Source organism: Octopus bimaculoides, chromosome 7, assembly GCF_046866305.1.
Source record: "Octopus bimaculoides isolate indiv1 chromosome 7, ASM4686630v1, whole genome shotgun sequence".
Taxonomy (NCBI): Eukaryota; Metazoa; Mollusca; class Cephalopoda; order Octopoda; family Octopodidae; genus Octopus; species Octopus bimaculoides.
Window position 1 is genome coordinate 14381677 of NC_142934.1, and position 12277 is coordinate 14393953.

General features: G+C 36.8%; 1 protein-coding gene across 8 annotated transcripts in view; it reads right to left on the reverse strand.

The window, feature by feature from the left end:
• Positions 1 to 470: 470 nt before the first annotated feature.
• The window catches only part of LOC106871123 (uncharacterized), a 28175-nt gene continuing 16368 nt past the window's right edge, over positions 471 to 12277 (reverse strand). For 6 of the 8 annotated variants that reach the window (XR_016242528.1, XR_016242527.1, XR_016242529.1 and 3 more), the window contains 7 exons: positions 10799 to 10885; positions 8824 to 9020; positions 7523 to 7580; positions 5397 to 5539; positions 4515 to 4673; positions 2254 to 2522; positions 471 to 1106 (listed from right to left, as the gene is read on the reverse strand). Coding sequence is in view for 1 of the 8 variants with exons in the window: in XM_089354822.1 (XP_089210948.1) it covers positions 2333 to 2522; positions 4515 to 4673; positions 5397 to 5539; positions 7523 to 7580; positions 8824 to 9020; positions 10799 to 10885 (834 nt within the window). In the remaining 7 variants the exon portion in view is untranslated. Of the gene's footprint in view, positions 1107 to 2249; positions 2523 to 4514; positions 4674 to 5396; positions 5540 to 7522; positions 7581 to 8823; positions 9021 to 10798; positions 10886 to 12277 lie in introns of all 8 variants that reach the window. The other 2 variants (XR_016242525.1, XM_089354822.1) reach the window with 2 other exon arrangements.

Here is a 12277-nt window from a genome sequence, read left to right on the forward strand (position 1 = left end):
ATAGAGATGAGATGGGGTGTGATAATCTAGTATACTTCAAGAAATTACCAAATATGTGGTGTAGAAAGAAACTGAAAAAGGTTTAACAATCCAATAAATTCATACTGGTCTAGAAACTATTTTTTTTTCTGACAATAATTTGGAAATACTGCTTCTTTTTTTTTTTTAACTGCTGGATTTATTAAACACTTCTTTTTTTTTAGTTTAAATGTATTAACCTGAATACAAATGAATCATCTTTTTCCTTGGTTTGCCATATTTTTGGAAAATTATTTTAATTTCTTTACTTTAGATATTGGCCCCTGCCAGAATAAAGTGAATTATTCTACCAATTCTCAATTTTTTTTTTTTTTTCATAATCCACTTAGTTGAACATATTGCTACCATTTCTCCGCCCCCCACTTCTAATTCATGTATCACTGCATTACATATACGTTATTTATATGAAAGAAATATTGTTTTTGACTTGTGTTGGCAGGGGTAAATTGTGTTTTAATATCTTTGTGGTAAGTTTTGTAAAACCTTCGCAAAAATAGCCTATGGCATTTTTTGTTGATTCCTAGTTGAAACTGCTTTTTTTTTTGTTTTTGACACTGCTAATGCTCTTGTGAAGGGCGTGACTGTCACAACTATTTCTCTGTTTATACTATTATTTATTTTTTTAAAGTTGTTTGGGGCTGAACACTCATTGAAGGATATCTCTGGTCATTAAAAGTCAAGCATTTGGCTTTATTTCTTGCACTAATGCATAAGATTTAAAAAAAAAATTTTGTTTCATCTAAAAAAAAAAACTGTGACAATATAGTGGATATTGTATTTTCTTTTTCTCTTCATTTTGTTAATGAAGAACATTTTTAATAAATATTTTGTTTTACCTTTGTGGTGTTGGGAGATGTATGAATCAATCTTTTTTTTTTTTTTTTAAAGTATTAGTAGCATGTACTGGAAAATAGTTTGTGCTTTTAGACTGCTCAAGGAGAAGCCCACATAATAGGCAGCTGTGATTGGATTCAATCAAAACAGCTGCCTCCACTGAACAATGTCTCTGAGGAGTTTTGAGTACACATCTCATCATCTCACGTCATTATCACACTTAAGTGGGGGAACTGAATAAAAATGAAGGAAAACAAAAAGCCAGTTATTTACAAAATAGAGTTAATTCCTTAAATTTAGAATATGAAAAAATAAACATGGAAGCTTTTTTTTTTTTAATTTTTCTTCCACAAAGTTATGATTTCAGTGAATTCTAGCTTAATTTGTGGAATAGCTTCTATTATGTGATATTTGCTTGGAATTGCCTTAACTGTTAATGGTTTGACCAGAACAGTTGCTTGATAGCGTGCAGTTATCATCATCTTTTAATCAGAAAGAGATGTGATGCTGACTGGCATGCAAAAACAAAACAAAATAAGTGTTTTGAGGTCACCTAGTTCTGTTCAGTTGTCTCGATTAATTAACCATTAATAGCATGATAATCAGCAATACAATTGATTGCTAGTTGTTTTGCCAACTCTAAACAACTCATTGGGATAACAGACTCGCGTTCTTGCAAATTCAAACATATCATTTCATCTTGAGAGATGTTATCAAAACTGAGAATTAAGAAAACGGTTCTTTTGACCAATTTTTAAGTATTTGAGGCTGAGATTTTATTCCATTGCTTCTACTAGTTTCCCAAAGCTTTGTTGTGAAAGACAAAAACTTGAAACTGAGTAACAACTGCAGAAAGCCTCTGCTTTGAATTATGAATAATAAACTCTTGTACTCTCTCTCATATATAAATGAAATCCAAGCCTTGGAAGATTTTAAATCTAGTGTTGACAGTTTGCTGGTTGATTCACCACCATCCTCCTCATTTTAAGTAATAATTCATATCTCCTAAAGGTTGTCCGTTTGCCTGACACCTTTATCTGCCAACATATTTTAAATAATCCAGTACATTCAGAGTAAAAAAAAAAAAAAATCAATAACAAAAAAATCAACATCTACCTATAAAATTCATTTTTGTAAATATTTGTTCACATTACCATCTAATATATAACTTTTTTTTTTTGGAATTGAAGATATGTCATTCTAGAAGTGTTATATATAAATTGTAAATACATAAATTCATATCATTCTGAATAAATTGAAATGAAAAAAAGAAAAACAAACCAAAAAATATATTGTTATATTTCTCTCTTTTTTTTTTTAAAATTAAATCATTAAAAAAAAATATATAAATTAAATTTATGTCTTTATACACATACATACACACACAACTAGAATTGCCATTTGAAATAATGCCCTTCCTCTCCATGTATGTGCAGTTAGAAGGAAATATATCTACACTTTAGATGTGATCCTTTGTTGATATTTGGGTCAGAAGGTCATGCCATATGCTGCAGCTAGTTTGGTTCTGTAAACTCTCCAATGCAGCATGTACTGCTTTCTTGGGTTGCTCTCCACAGTTCGTGAGAATCATAAAGTGTTTAGAAAGATCTACAAATGTTGATATTTCATTACTAACTGTTCCTTGTAGCCTGAAAAAAAAAAAAAAAAAAAAACAGTAACGAAAATACCTTTTGAACTGTCAAGGTATCTCAAAGATTAGGCTTGCTCTGACCTAAAAAGCTCAAGTCAGAATCACATATCTGAGAAAAAAAATTGCTGTTACACACAAACATTCTAGAAAAAAAAATGTGGTAGTTAATCTCATTGGCTAAGATTCCCCCTCATCAACATGCTACAACCATTAACTCACAGATAAGGGTTTTTTTTCTTCTTTTCACCTTTTTTATAGCTACTACATTGACAGGCCATTCAACATACCTGTCTCTTGTTACCCCTGATGTGTCTCATCTACCATAAGCAGATACTGCCGTAAGTACATAAACCAATCTTTTTTTTCTTCTTGGTGCTACAATCTTCTGGAATTGTCTCTAACTTTTTCCTGCAGAAGCTGAAATTGAACATTAACTGCAATGATTTGACCAGCCCGCAGCTTGGGAGATCTTATAATGGCCATAAGTACTGACTTCTCTTCTTCTTCTTCTGAGACTCTTAAATGTAATAAAATCCTTAAATTATGGCTTGCTTAGTTGGCAGTATGTGCCAGGATTCTGACTCCAGTCTACCAATAGTAAAATAAAAGACTGAGGAGGCTAAAAAGTTTTGTGCAAATTATTATTCAAGTGCTATTCACATGAATGCATGTGACTTAATGACTAAAGTATTCAGTTCATGATCATAAGGTTGTGAGTTCAATTCCCAGTGGTGAATCATGCCCTTGAGAAAGACACTTTATTTCTTGTTCCACTCAACTAAGCTGACAAAAATGAGTTGTACCAGTAATTCAAAGGGGTCAGCCTTATCATATTCTGTATCACACTGAATATCCCTGAGAACTAAGTTAAGGGTATGCATTTTCTGTGGAGTGCTTAGCCATTTGCAAGTCAATTTCATAAGCAGGGTGTTCGTTTCATTGATGAGATCAACTAGAAAACCCAAAGACCGTAAGTGACAGAGAGCTAGGCCAACAACATGAAAAACGAGCGTGAAATTAGTGTTAACATATTTGAAGTACAGAGTACATCTAAAATCAATACTGAAATGGAAAATCGAATAAAATATGTACAAACCATATTTTATTTAAAATCTTAACCAGGTGTTTTTCTGCCAAGATCTTACAATTAAGTTTGGAAGAGTTGTTTCCCTTGGACAACCTACCGTCCGGCAGCCGATTTCCTTGTTCAGCGAAAGTGTTTGTTTGCTCATTGACAGTGTTCACTCCCGCCCGCAGCAAGTATATTGCAAATGTGCAGTGAGCTTCCATAAGCAGATAAAATGCATCAATCATCAAATTGCTGGCACAGAAACTTAAAGTCCTGAATGTGAATGTTCCATACATGTGTCATTTAATATATATATAAATATATATATTACATACAAAAATAAGAGGAATGACCAGCAAAAGTGGACTCCTATATGCTAGAAATAGATGCCGAATCATCTAACCACGAAAAAAAAAATATGTTCTCAGTAAACATTTAGCGACACAACAGACTGTAAAAGGGCAAGACAAATGAAAAAATACAGTCTGTTGTGTCGCTGAATTTTTACTGAGAACATATTTTTTTTTTCGTGGTTAGATGATTCGGCATCTATTTCTAGCATATAGGAGTCCACTTTTGCTGGTCATTCCTCTTATTTTTGTATGTAATATAATCTTAATCTTCGGATTTTTTTAATATGCTAGATCACTGGTTTTAATTGATTAATATCAATTTCTACCCTCATTAATAAATTTTATAAATGTATATATATATATATATATGAGAAGGGATGACCACTAAGTGGAGATCCATTAAGCTAGAGATCGACCATCTACGGTGAAACCACAAAAGAAAAGAAAATGTACTCTAGGGAAATTTAGCGCACACCAGAACATGAACGAGCAAGACAAATGGCACTTAGCAATGGCCACGACTACAATTTCACATTTATAAAATGTACAAAAACAAAACAAAACTTACTGCCAAGTGTAGAGTGAATTGCGTTGGTCATGGTGGTGGTGGTAGAGAGGTGAAAATTGCTTTGCCCAGTCAATGAGTTGGCGTAAGCAGGTGGAAAACACCGGAAAAGATAGGAGTATCACTTGAGAGAGTAAATCTTCTGCTACAGACCATATTAAGCTGCAAAGAAAACAGTAAATCTTCTAGATATTTCCCATCTCCTCATAGAACAGAGGCATCCATCAGTTTCAGTTTCTGTCTACCGAATCCCCTCACAAGGCTTTGGTCAGCCCAAGGCTATAGTAGAAGACACTTACCCAAACAATGAATAATTTAGTAAAATAACTTTGTTATTAAAGATGATGTGTGGAACATAAATGAACGGCGCAGGAGTGGCTGTGTGGTAAGTAGCTTGCTTACCAACCACATGGTTCCGGGTTCATTCCCACTGGGTGGCAACTTGGGCAAGTATCTTCTACTATAGCCTCGGGCTGACCAAAGCCTTGTGAGTGGATTTGGTAGACGGAAACTGAAAGAAGCCCGTCGTATATATGTATATGCATATATATGTATGTGTGTGTATATGTTTGTGTGTCTGTGTTTGTCCCCCCAACATCGCTTGACAACCGATGCTGGTGTGTTTATGTCCCCGTAACTTAGCGGTTCGGCAAAAGAGACCGATAGAATAAGTACTAGGTATCCAAAGAATAAGTCCTGGGGTCGATTTGTTCGACTAAAGGTGGTGCTCCAGCATGGCCGCAGTCAAATGACTGAAACAAGTAAAAGAGTAAAAGAGCTTGATGGAAGGTTCTGCTTTGGATCACTTTAAAAGAGTAAGTTTTTATGAAACAATGAAGATTGGTCTCAATGGTGAAGGTATCCAAAAAAATCTAAGGAACTAACCTCGGAGGCTTGGACATCATGATATTGTTTTGGACAAATTGTTCAAGAAACTGATACACTTTTGAATACGAGTCTTTGGAAATGTTCCACAGTGTAGGATTAATGTCAACATCTTTTTTTGTTAGAAAATAAAGAAGAATTTCCTGCAAAATAAAAACACACATACATATACAGGGTTGCAGTGAATAAACTGCCATCTAAATTATGCAGAAATGTAAATAACACTGACATCTCATTTTAACAGATATATTTACTAAAATTACATAAAAATATCTTGAAATACTAAAGAGTACATTTATTTAATAAAATCGCCATTGGCTTCAACCATGGCCTCCAGACGACTTCTGAATCTCCTGCAACTCTTCTGGATGGTCTCCTTGTTTAAGTTGGTGAATGCTGCCATAATCCTTGCCTTCAGTTCATCTTTGGTGTTACAAGGAGTTTTGTTGGTCTCTCGCTCAACTGCACCCCACACATGATAATAAAGGGGGTTGCAGTGTTGGTAGTTTAGGGGTGATGTGGTCACAGAAATTGTCTCACAGTCATGATTGGGTTTTCCTGCTTGTGTGGCATGGTGCAGAGTCCTGTTGCCAGACATATAGGGTCTTCCAGTAGCCACCCTCTTGACCCAGAGCAGCACTACCTCCTACAGGCACTTGATATAGGCCTCCGTGTTGAGTCTGTGGCTGTGTGGGAAGATGGAGGCATAATGTCGCCATCACTAGTGTTCACTCCAAACACCATGATGTTGACTGGATGTTTTATTTTTGTCTCTCTTGATACATGTCCTCAGATTGACACTCAAACACTTTGAAATGCTTGTATTGGAGCTTGTGGCGCAAATGCTAAGCAGTACAACATCATCATCATCATCATCGTTTAACGTCCGCTTTCCATGCTAGCATGGGTTGGACGATTTGACTGAGGACTGGTGAAACCGGATGGCTACACCAGGCTCCAATCTGATTTGACAGAGTTTCTACAGCTGGATGCCCTTCCTAACGCCAACCACTCTGAGAGTGTAGACATGTTATTTCCAAATTTCTGGCAGAGTGAATTGCATCATGGAGCAGCATACTTTGCTGGATGTGCAATGTCAGTGTGTATGTATGACAGATTATAAGTGTATTAAGAGAAAAATTGAGTATAAAAGGCATCAGATGTAGTGTGCAAGAGAGAAGACTACATTGGTATGGTCATGTGATGCATATGAATGAAGACAGTTGCACCAAGAGATGCTGATCTCTAATTGTGGAGGGAACATGTGGAAGAGGTAGACCCAGGAAGACATGGGATGAGGTGGTGAAATATGATCTTTGACTGTTGAGTCCCATGGAGGCAATGACATGTGACCAAGACTTCTGGTGATCTGTTGTGCTTGAGAAGACGTGTCAAGGTAAGTGAAATCATGGTTGTGGCCAGTGCCAGTGATACACAAAAGACACCCAGTACACTCTGTAGAGTGGTTGGTATTAAAAAGGGCATCCGGCCATAGAATCCAAGTCAAAACAGATGACTGGAACCAGGTGAGGCTTTCCAGCTTAGCAGCTTCGGTCAAACTGTCTAACCCATGCCAGCATGGGAAATGGACATTAAATGATGACATATACATGTGTGTGTGTGTGTGTGTGTGTGTGTGTGTGTATATATATATATATATAAAATTCTGAACAGAAGTCATCGTACTATGTTGGGTACATCGTGGTATGTTGATTCTTGTTTATTTTTATGTATCTCGACCATACGTGTACTGATGAACAAAAGATGCAGGTTACTTCACAGTTTTTCTGTATTTGATTGAGAAACCAGTGGTTTACCGTTAAGTTAAATGTTTTTAAGAGATTAATTTTGAAAGCTGCATTCCCTCGCTTTCGGTAAATATGTTGCTTATTTTTTGGTAGTTTTTGACTTATTTAGTTCCTCGAAGCGTGAGGCATTACTACACTGTTAATGCCCTTTATATAAATTATATATATTTATGGAAAAAAAATGATGAATTTTTTTTTCATTATGAGGTTTTTTTCACGCCGACTACTTGATAAATTCTTATAAAGATTTTATCCTATATTATATTATATATATATATATATGTATACATATGTGTGAAAATGCAAACAACGACTTACCCAACCATCTTTAGAAGCAGGTAAATTGGAAATGATTTTTAATACCAACTGGTCCAACCTTTATACAAAGAAATAAGAGATATAAGATGTTAATATGTAACAGAAGGATACAATTTGAAAGGATATTTTGCTGCTATTTCTAGCATGTGGAATGACTGTATAGGGAGTCCCTCAATAGATATGTTATATATAAAGATGTAACAAATAGATGGGAATTATGACTTGATGCAAAACTTGAAAATAGAAATTAACTCTCTCCCTTCACAAAGTAAATTAAGAGTCCCCTTTACTCATTGCTGACCATAGGCTTCTGCACCTGGAGAATTCCTCTTCAAGGTGCAAACCTTTGCAATCACCTGAATTCAGGTTTAGTTCCTATGTGCAGCACCATGAGTAAGAAAATTTCTTTTGTAACACCAGGCTGACCACTCATGGAATTTGTGAGTGGATTTATCAGACAGAAACTTAAAGAAACCTGTCCTAGTCCTGTGCTGGAAGAAGACCCACACTCCACAGCAGAAGCGTTAAAGCTGCATCCCCTGGTGAAGAGGATTGGCCTGCAAGAGTCCTGTGCTGGTGCCATGTTAAAAGCACCCAGCACACATTGTAAAGTCGATGGCATTAGGAAGGGCATCCAGCTGTATAAACTCGTGTGCAGACAAGTCATCGACAGACAATTCCCACATAGCCTCAGACTTAACACGGAGATTGTGGCTACTGGGTCAAGAGGGTGGCTGCTGGAACATCCCATGTCTGGCCACAGGGCTCTGCACCATACCACACAATTGTCCTGTCTGTAAGTTGTCTGTCTACCATAGAAACCAAGCCAAATCAGACAGGAACCTGGTGCAGCTTTCTGTTTAGCCAGCTCTGGTCAAACTGTCCAGCCCATGCCAGCATAGAAATATGAAAAATGGACATTAAAAGATGATGATGATGATGATGATATATATATATATATATCTTGCAAACAATATGCAGCTGCAAGTGCTACCAGTTGAAAGCTTTAGTTGACGCATGGCTATAGAAAAAGAAACTTGCTCATGATGCCATGCAGTGGGATTGAACCGACAGCCACATGACTGGGAAGCAAACTTCTTAACCACACAGCCATGTGTGAAACTTTAGAGGATTGCTATGAAAGAAAGGAATAAACCAGAAGAAATTTAGCACAGTAAGTTTCATTCTTATTCAGACTTTCCAAACAGGAATGGAAACTGGCCCCAAAACTTCTACTGATATGATCTGCTTACCTGATTTAAAAAAAAAAAAGAGGCAAGAATAACAATTTGATGACAAACCTGTCTTCATCAGAAATAATAGAGATTTGGTTGACAAGTCTCTGCCAGAGTATTTCACTTTTAACAATAGTAACTAATGACGAATGTGAGCCTGTTTTACTAGGTCGGCATTTGTCATAACTGCAGTTTACAATGTCTCTTTCTAGTCTGGAAATTATTTGCAAGGAAGCATGGAGACTGTTGAGCTCAGCACATTGCTGAAAAGAGAGAGAGAGAAAAGTATAGGTTGTCTAGTATATCTAGTGTGCTAATACCTCCGCCTTAGCAAAGGCAGAGGTATTGTTTTCAGTTGTGTTTGTTTGTTTGTCAGTGGACAAGATATCTCAAGAACCGCTGGATGGATTCGAATGAAACTTTCAGGGATGTTTGGCCTCGTGACTAGCACAAACTGATTAGATTTTGGGATTGATCCAGTACCGGACAAGGATTCTGGATTATTTTTCAGTTTTTTTTACTTAATTTTTGAGAGCGGTGAGGTTCATTCTTAGTATTCTTGTCTGTGAGAGCAGTTGAATTTATTTCAGATATTCTCATTTTAAAAATCATCTCTGGCTAATTATTAAACAGACGTTGGTGTTGCCTTGTTTAGAATAATTTCAGCACAAACACATTGTAATTGTTTTTAAAAAGTAGTTAATGGCAAATTGGTAAAACATCAGATGAAATACCTTGCTATTTGGTGACTTCATTTATGTGGAAGTGCATGGTCTAGTGGTTAGTACAAGGGTCTAGGGTGTTGGACTCATGATTGTAAGATTATGGTTTGATTCCTTGACTGAGCATATTGTTCCAGTCCTCTCAGCAGGCAAAAATGAGTAATTCTGCGACAGACTAGCATCCTGTGCAGGGGTGGAATTTATATGCCACAAAACTGGGAAACGGGGCGCTTATGAGTTGGCATGACCCTAGAAGGTAACTTTTTTTTTACTGTCAATTACGGTCTGATTTCAAATCCCGCCCAGACTGATTTTACTTTACATCAGTGGCTCTCAACCATTTTCCACCTATGGATTCTTTGCTTCATATTTTATTCCATTGGATCCTTAGAACCATTTGATGTTTTAAAAAAAAAATTGTTAAAATATTTAGTGTATTGTAGAAGTATAAGAAATTTATTGTTCACAAATTTTAACACAAAATCTTATATGGATCCCTAAGGGTCATATGAACCCCGGTTGTGTGCTTTACACATCTCTAAAATAGATAAAACGTAGACAATGTAGTTAGAGTTGGAAATAGTCTGGAAATAAGAAGGGATGGCCATGGCCAAGATGTGTTTGAGAATAGGTTAACCCTTTAGCATTCAGATTACTCTGTCACACATAATGCTCATTTATCCACATTGTTTTGTATTAATACGGCATTATGTTATAGCTCTGACATTCTGAGTTCAAATGCCGCTGAGGTCAACTTTACCTTTCATCCTTTTGGGGTCAATAAATTAAGTACTAGTTAATTACTGGAGCTGATGTAATTGACTATCCCCCTCCCACAAATTTCAGGCCTTGTGCCTATAATAGAAAGTGTTATGTTGTAGCTCTAAGATTTTGACAATGTGATTGTTTTCTGAATGATATTGTAGGGAAGGTGTGAGAGGCTAGACTTGGCCAGTTTAAACATAAAATAGGTAGAATATTTGGGCCAGATATGGCCGGTTTGAATGCTAAAGGGTCAACATGATTGCAGTAGAGCTGGTTCTACCCTTTCCCCTACTGTAGCTGATGTTTATGATGAGGGCAATAACACCTAAGTAATGATTTACAGGCTGGAACAGTAGATTATCAGGTCAAATGTATAACAGTATTTAGCTTTAACTCTCTATGTGTGTGTATGTGTGTGTGTGAGTGAGTTTGGAGGAGTCAAGTTCAAATTCCACTGAGGTCAACTCCTTTTGTTTTTCAGAGAAATTGAATGTAAATGTCCATTTCTTGTTAGGTAAGCCAAACAATAATAAAAGTTACTGCAAAACTCTTACTTTGATGATAATTTCCTTTTCTCCCAGGGACATTTGAATAAGTTCCTCAAATAATTCCTTTGGAAGATGACTATTACAGAACAGCAACTAAAATGTGAAAATAAAGAAAATAAGTGTAAGGCACTTCAGCATCATTGTTTTAACATCCACCACTTTTCCATGCTTGCATGGGCTGGATGGAATTTGTTGAGGCAGGTTTTCTACAGTTGGATGCCTTTCCTGTCACCAACCTTAACCTGTTTCCATGTAAGGTAATATTTTCACATGACCAGACATGTTTCCACCGAAAATTGGAATTGAAACACTTTGCTTGCATGGTGACAATTGTTTACAACTATCATATGATATGAAGGCAAGGACACAATAAAGCGTAAACACATACATACACTCCTCCTCCTTTAACATCTGTTTTCCATGCTGGCAATTTGACCAGGGCTGGAAAGCTGCACCAGGTTCCAGTCTGATTTGGCTTGGTTTCTATGGCTGGATGCCCTTCCTAAAGTCAACCACTTTACAGTGTGTATTGATTGCTTTTAACGTGTCATCAGCACGAATGCTTTTATTTGGCACTGGAATGTGTATTTTGTACATGGCACTGGAACAAGTGTTTTTTACATGGCACCAGCATTCTTGCAGGCCATTCTTCTTCACCAAGCGAGAATGTAGCCTTAACACTTCTGCTGTGGAGGACAGCTTTTCTATATATACATATATATATATCTAAACGAGGTATAAACAGTAGCTGCATGACAACGTGAAGTATATTTGCCACTTAAATGTGGCTAACCACTAAGGGTGGATGCTACTGAAGCTTGTAGCCCCAGGAGGACACCTCCTCCAGTTGGCTATTGACACACTTTCTGTGCCCTATCAGGTCAAAGATGGGAAGGATGGTTTCCCTTTGCAAATACTGATAGGGCACAGAAAACGTGTCAATAGCCAACTGGAGGAGGTTTCCTCCTGGGGCTACAAACTTCAGTAGCATCCACAAGCCTCGTGTGTGTGTGTGGGTGGGGTGGGATGGCAACGTTATGTGAGGAGAATAAAGAGTAGAGAGGGATAAGATATGAGAAAAAAAAAGGGGCTGCAGCAAAATAAGTTTCTTGCTGTAGATGGTGGAAGAGGTGGAGATGGAATGTGGTGGGTGACATTTAGTCTACACCAGAGCACTATGTATCATTATTTGGGTAAATGAAATTGTTGACGGAGATTCAGAAATATTCCTGACAGCTAAGGCTGGCCTATCTTACGGATAATAATTGACCAGACAAAAGCTTAACGTTAGTTTCTCTGCAACTGCAGAGTTCATGATAATCTCTGAATCCATAGATAATCAAAAGACAAAGTTATCACACATTGCCAACTCTTTCACTAATCTCTTCTTTCTCCAGTGTTTTCTGTCATAATCCTCCATTCTCCCTTACACACCATCTCTCATCCATCCACCAAGGATCATCACTCATACTTTCTTGTAAACCC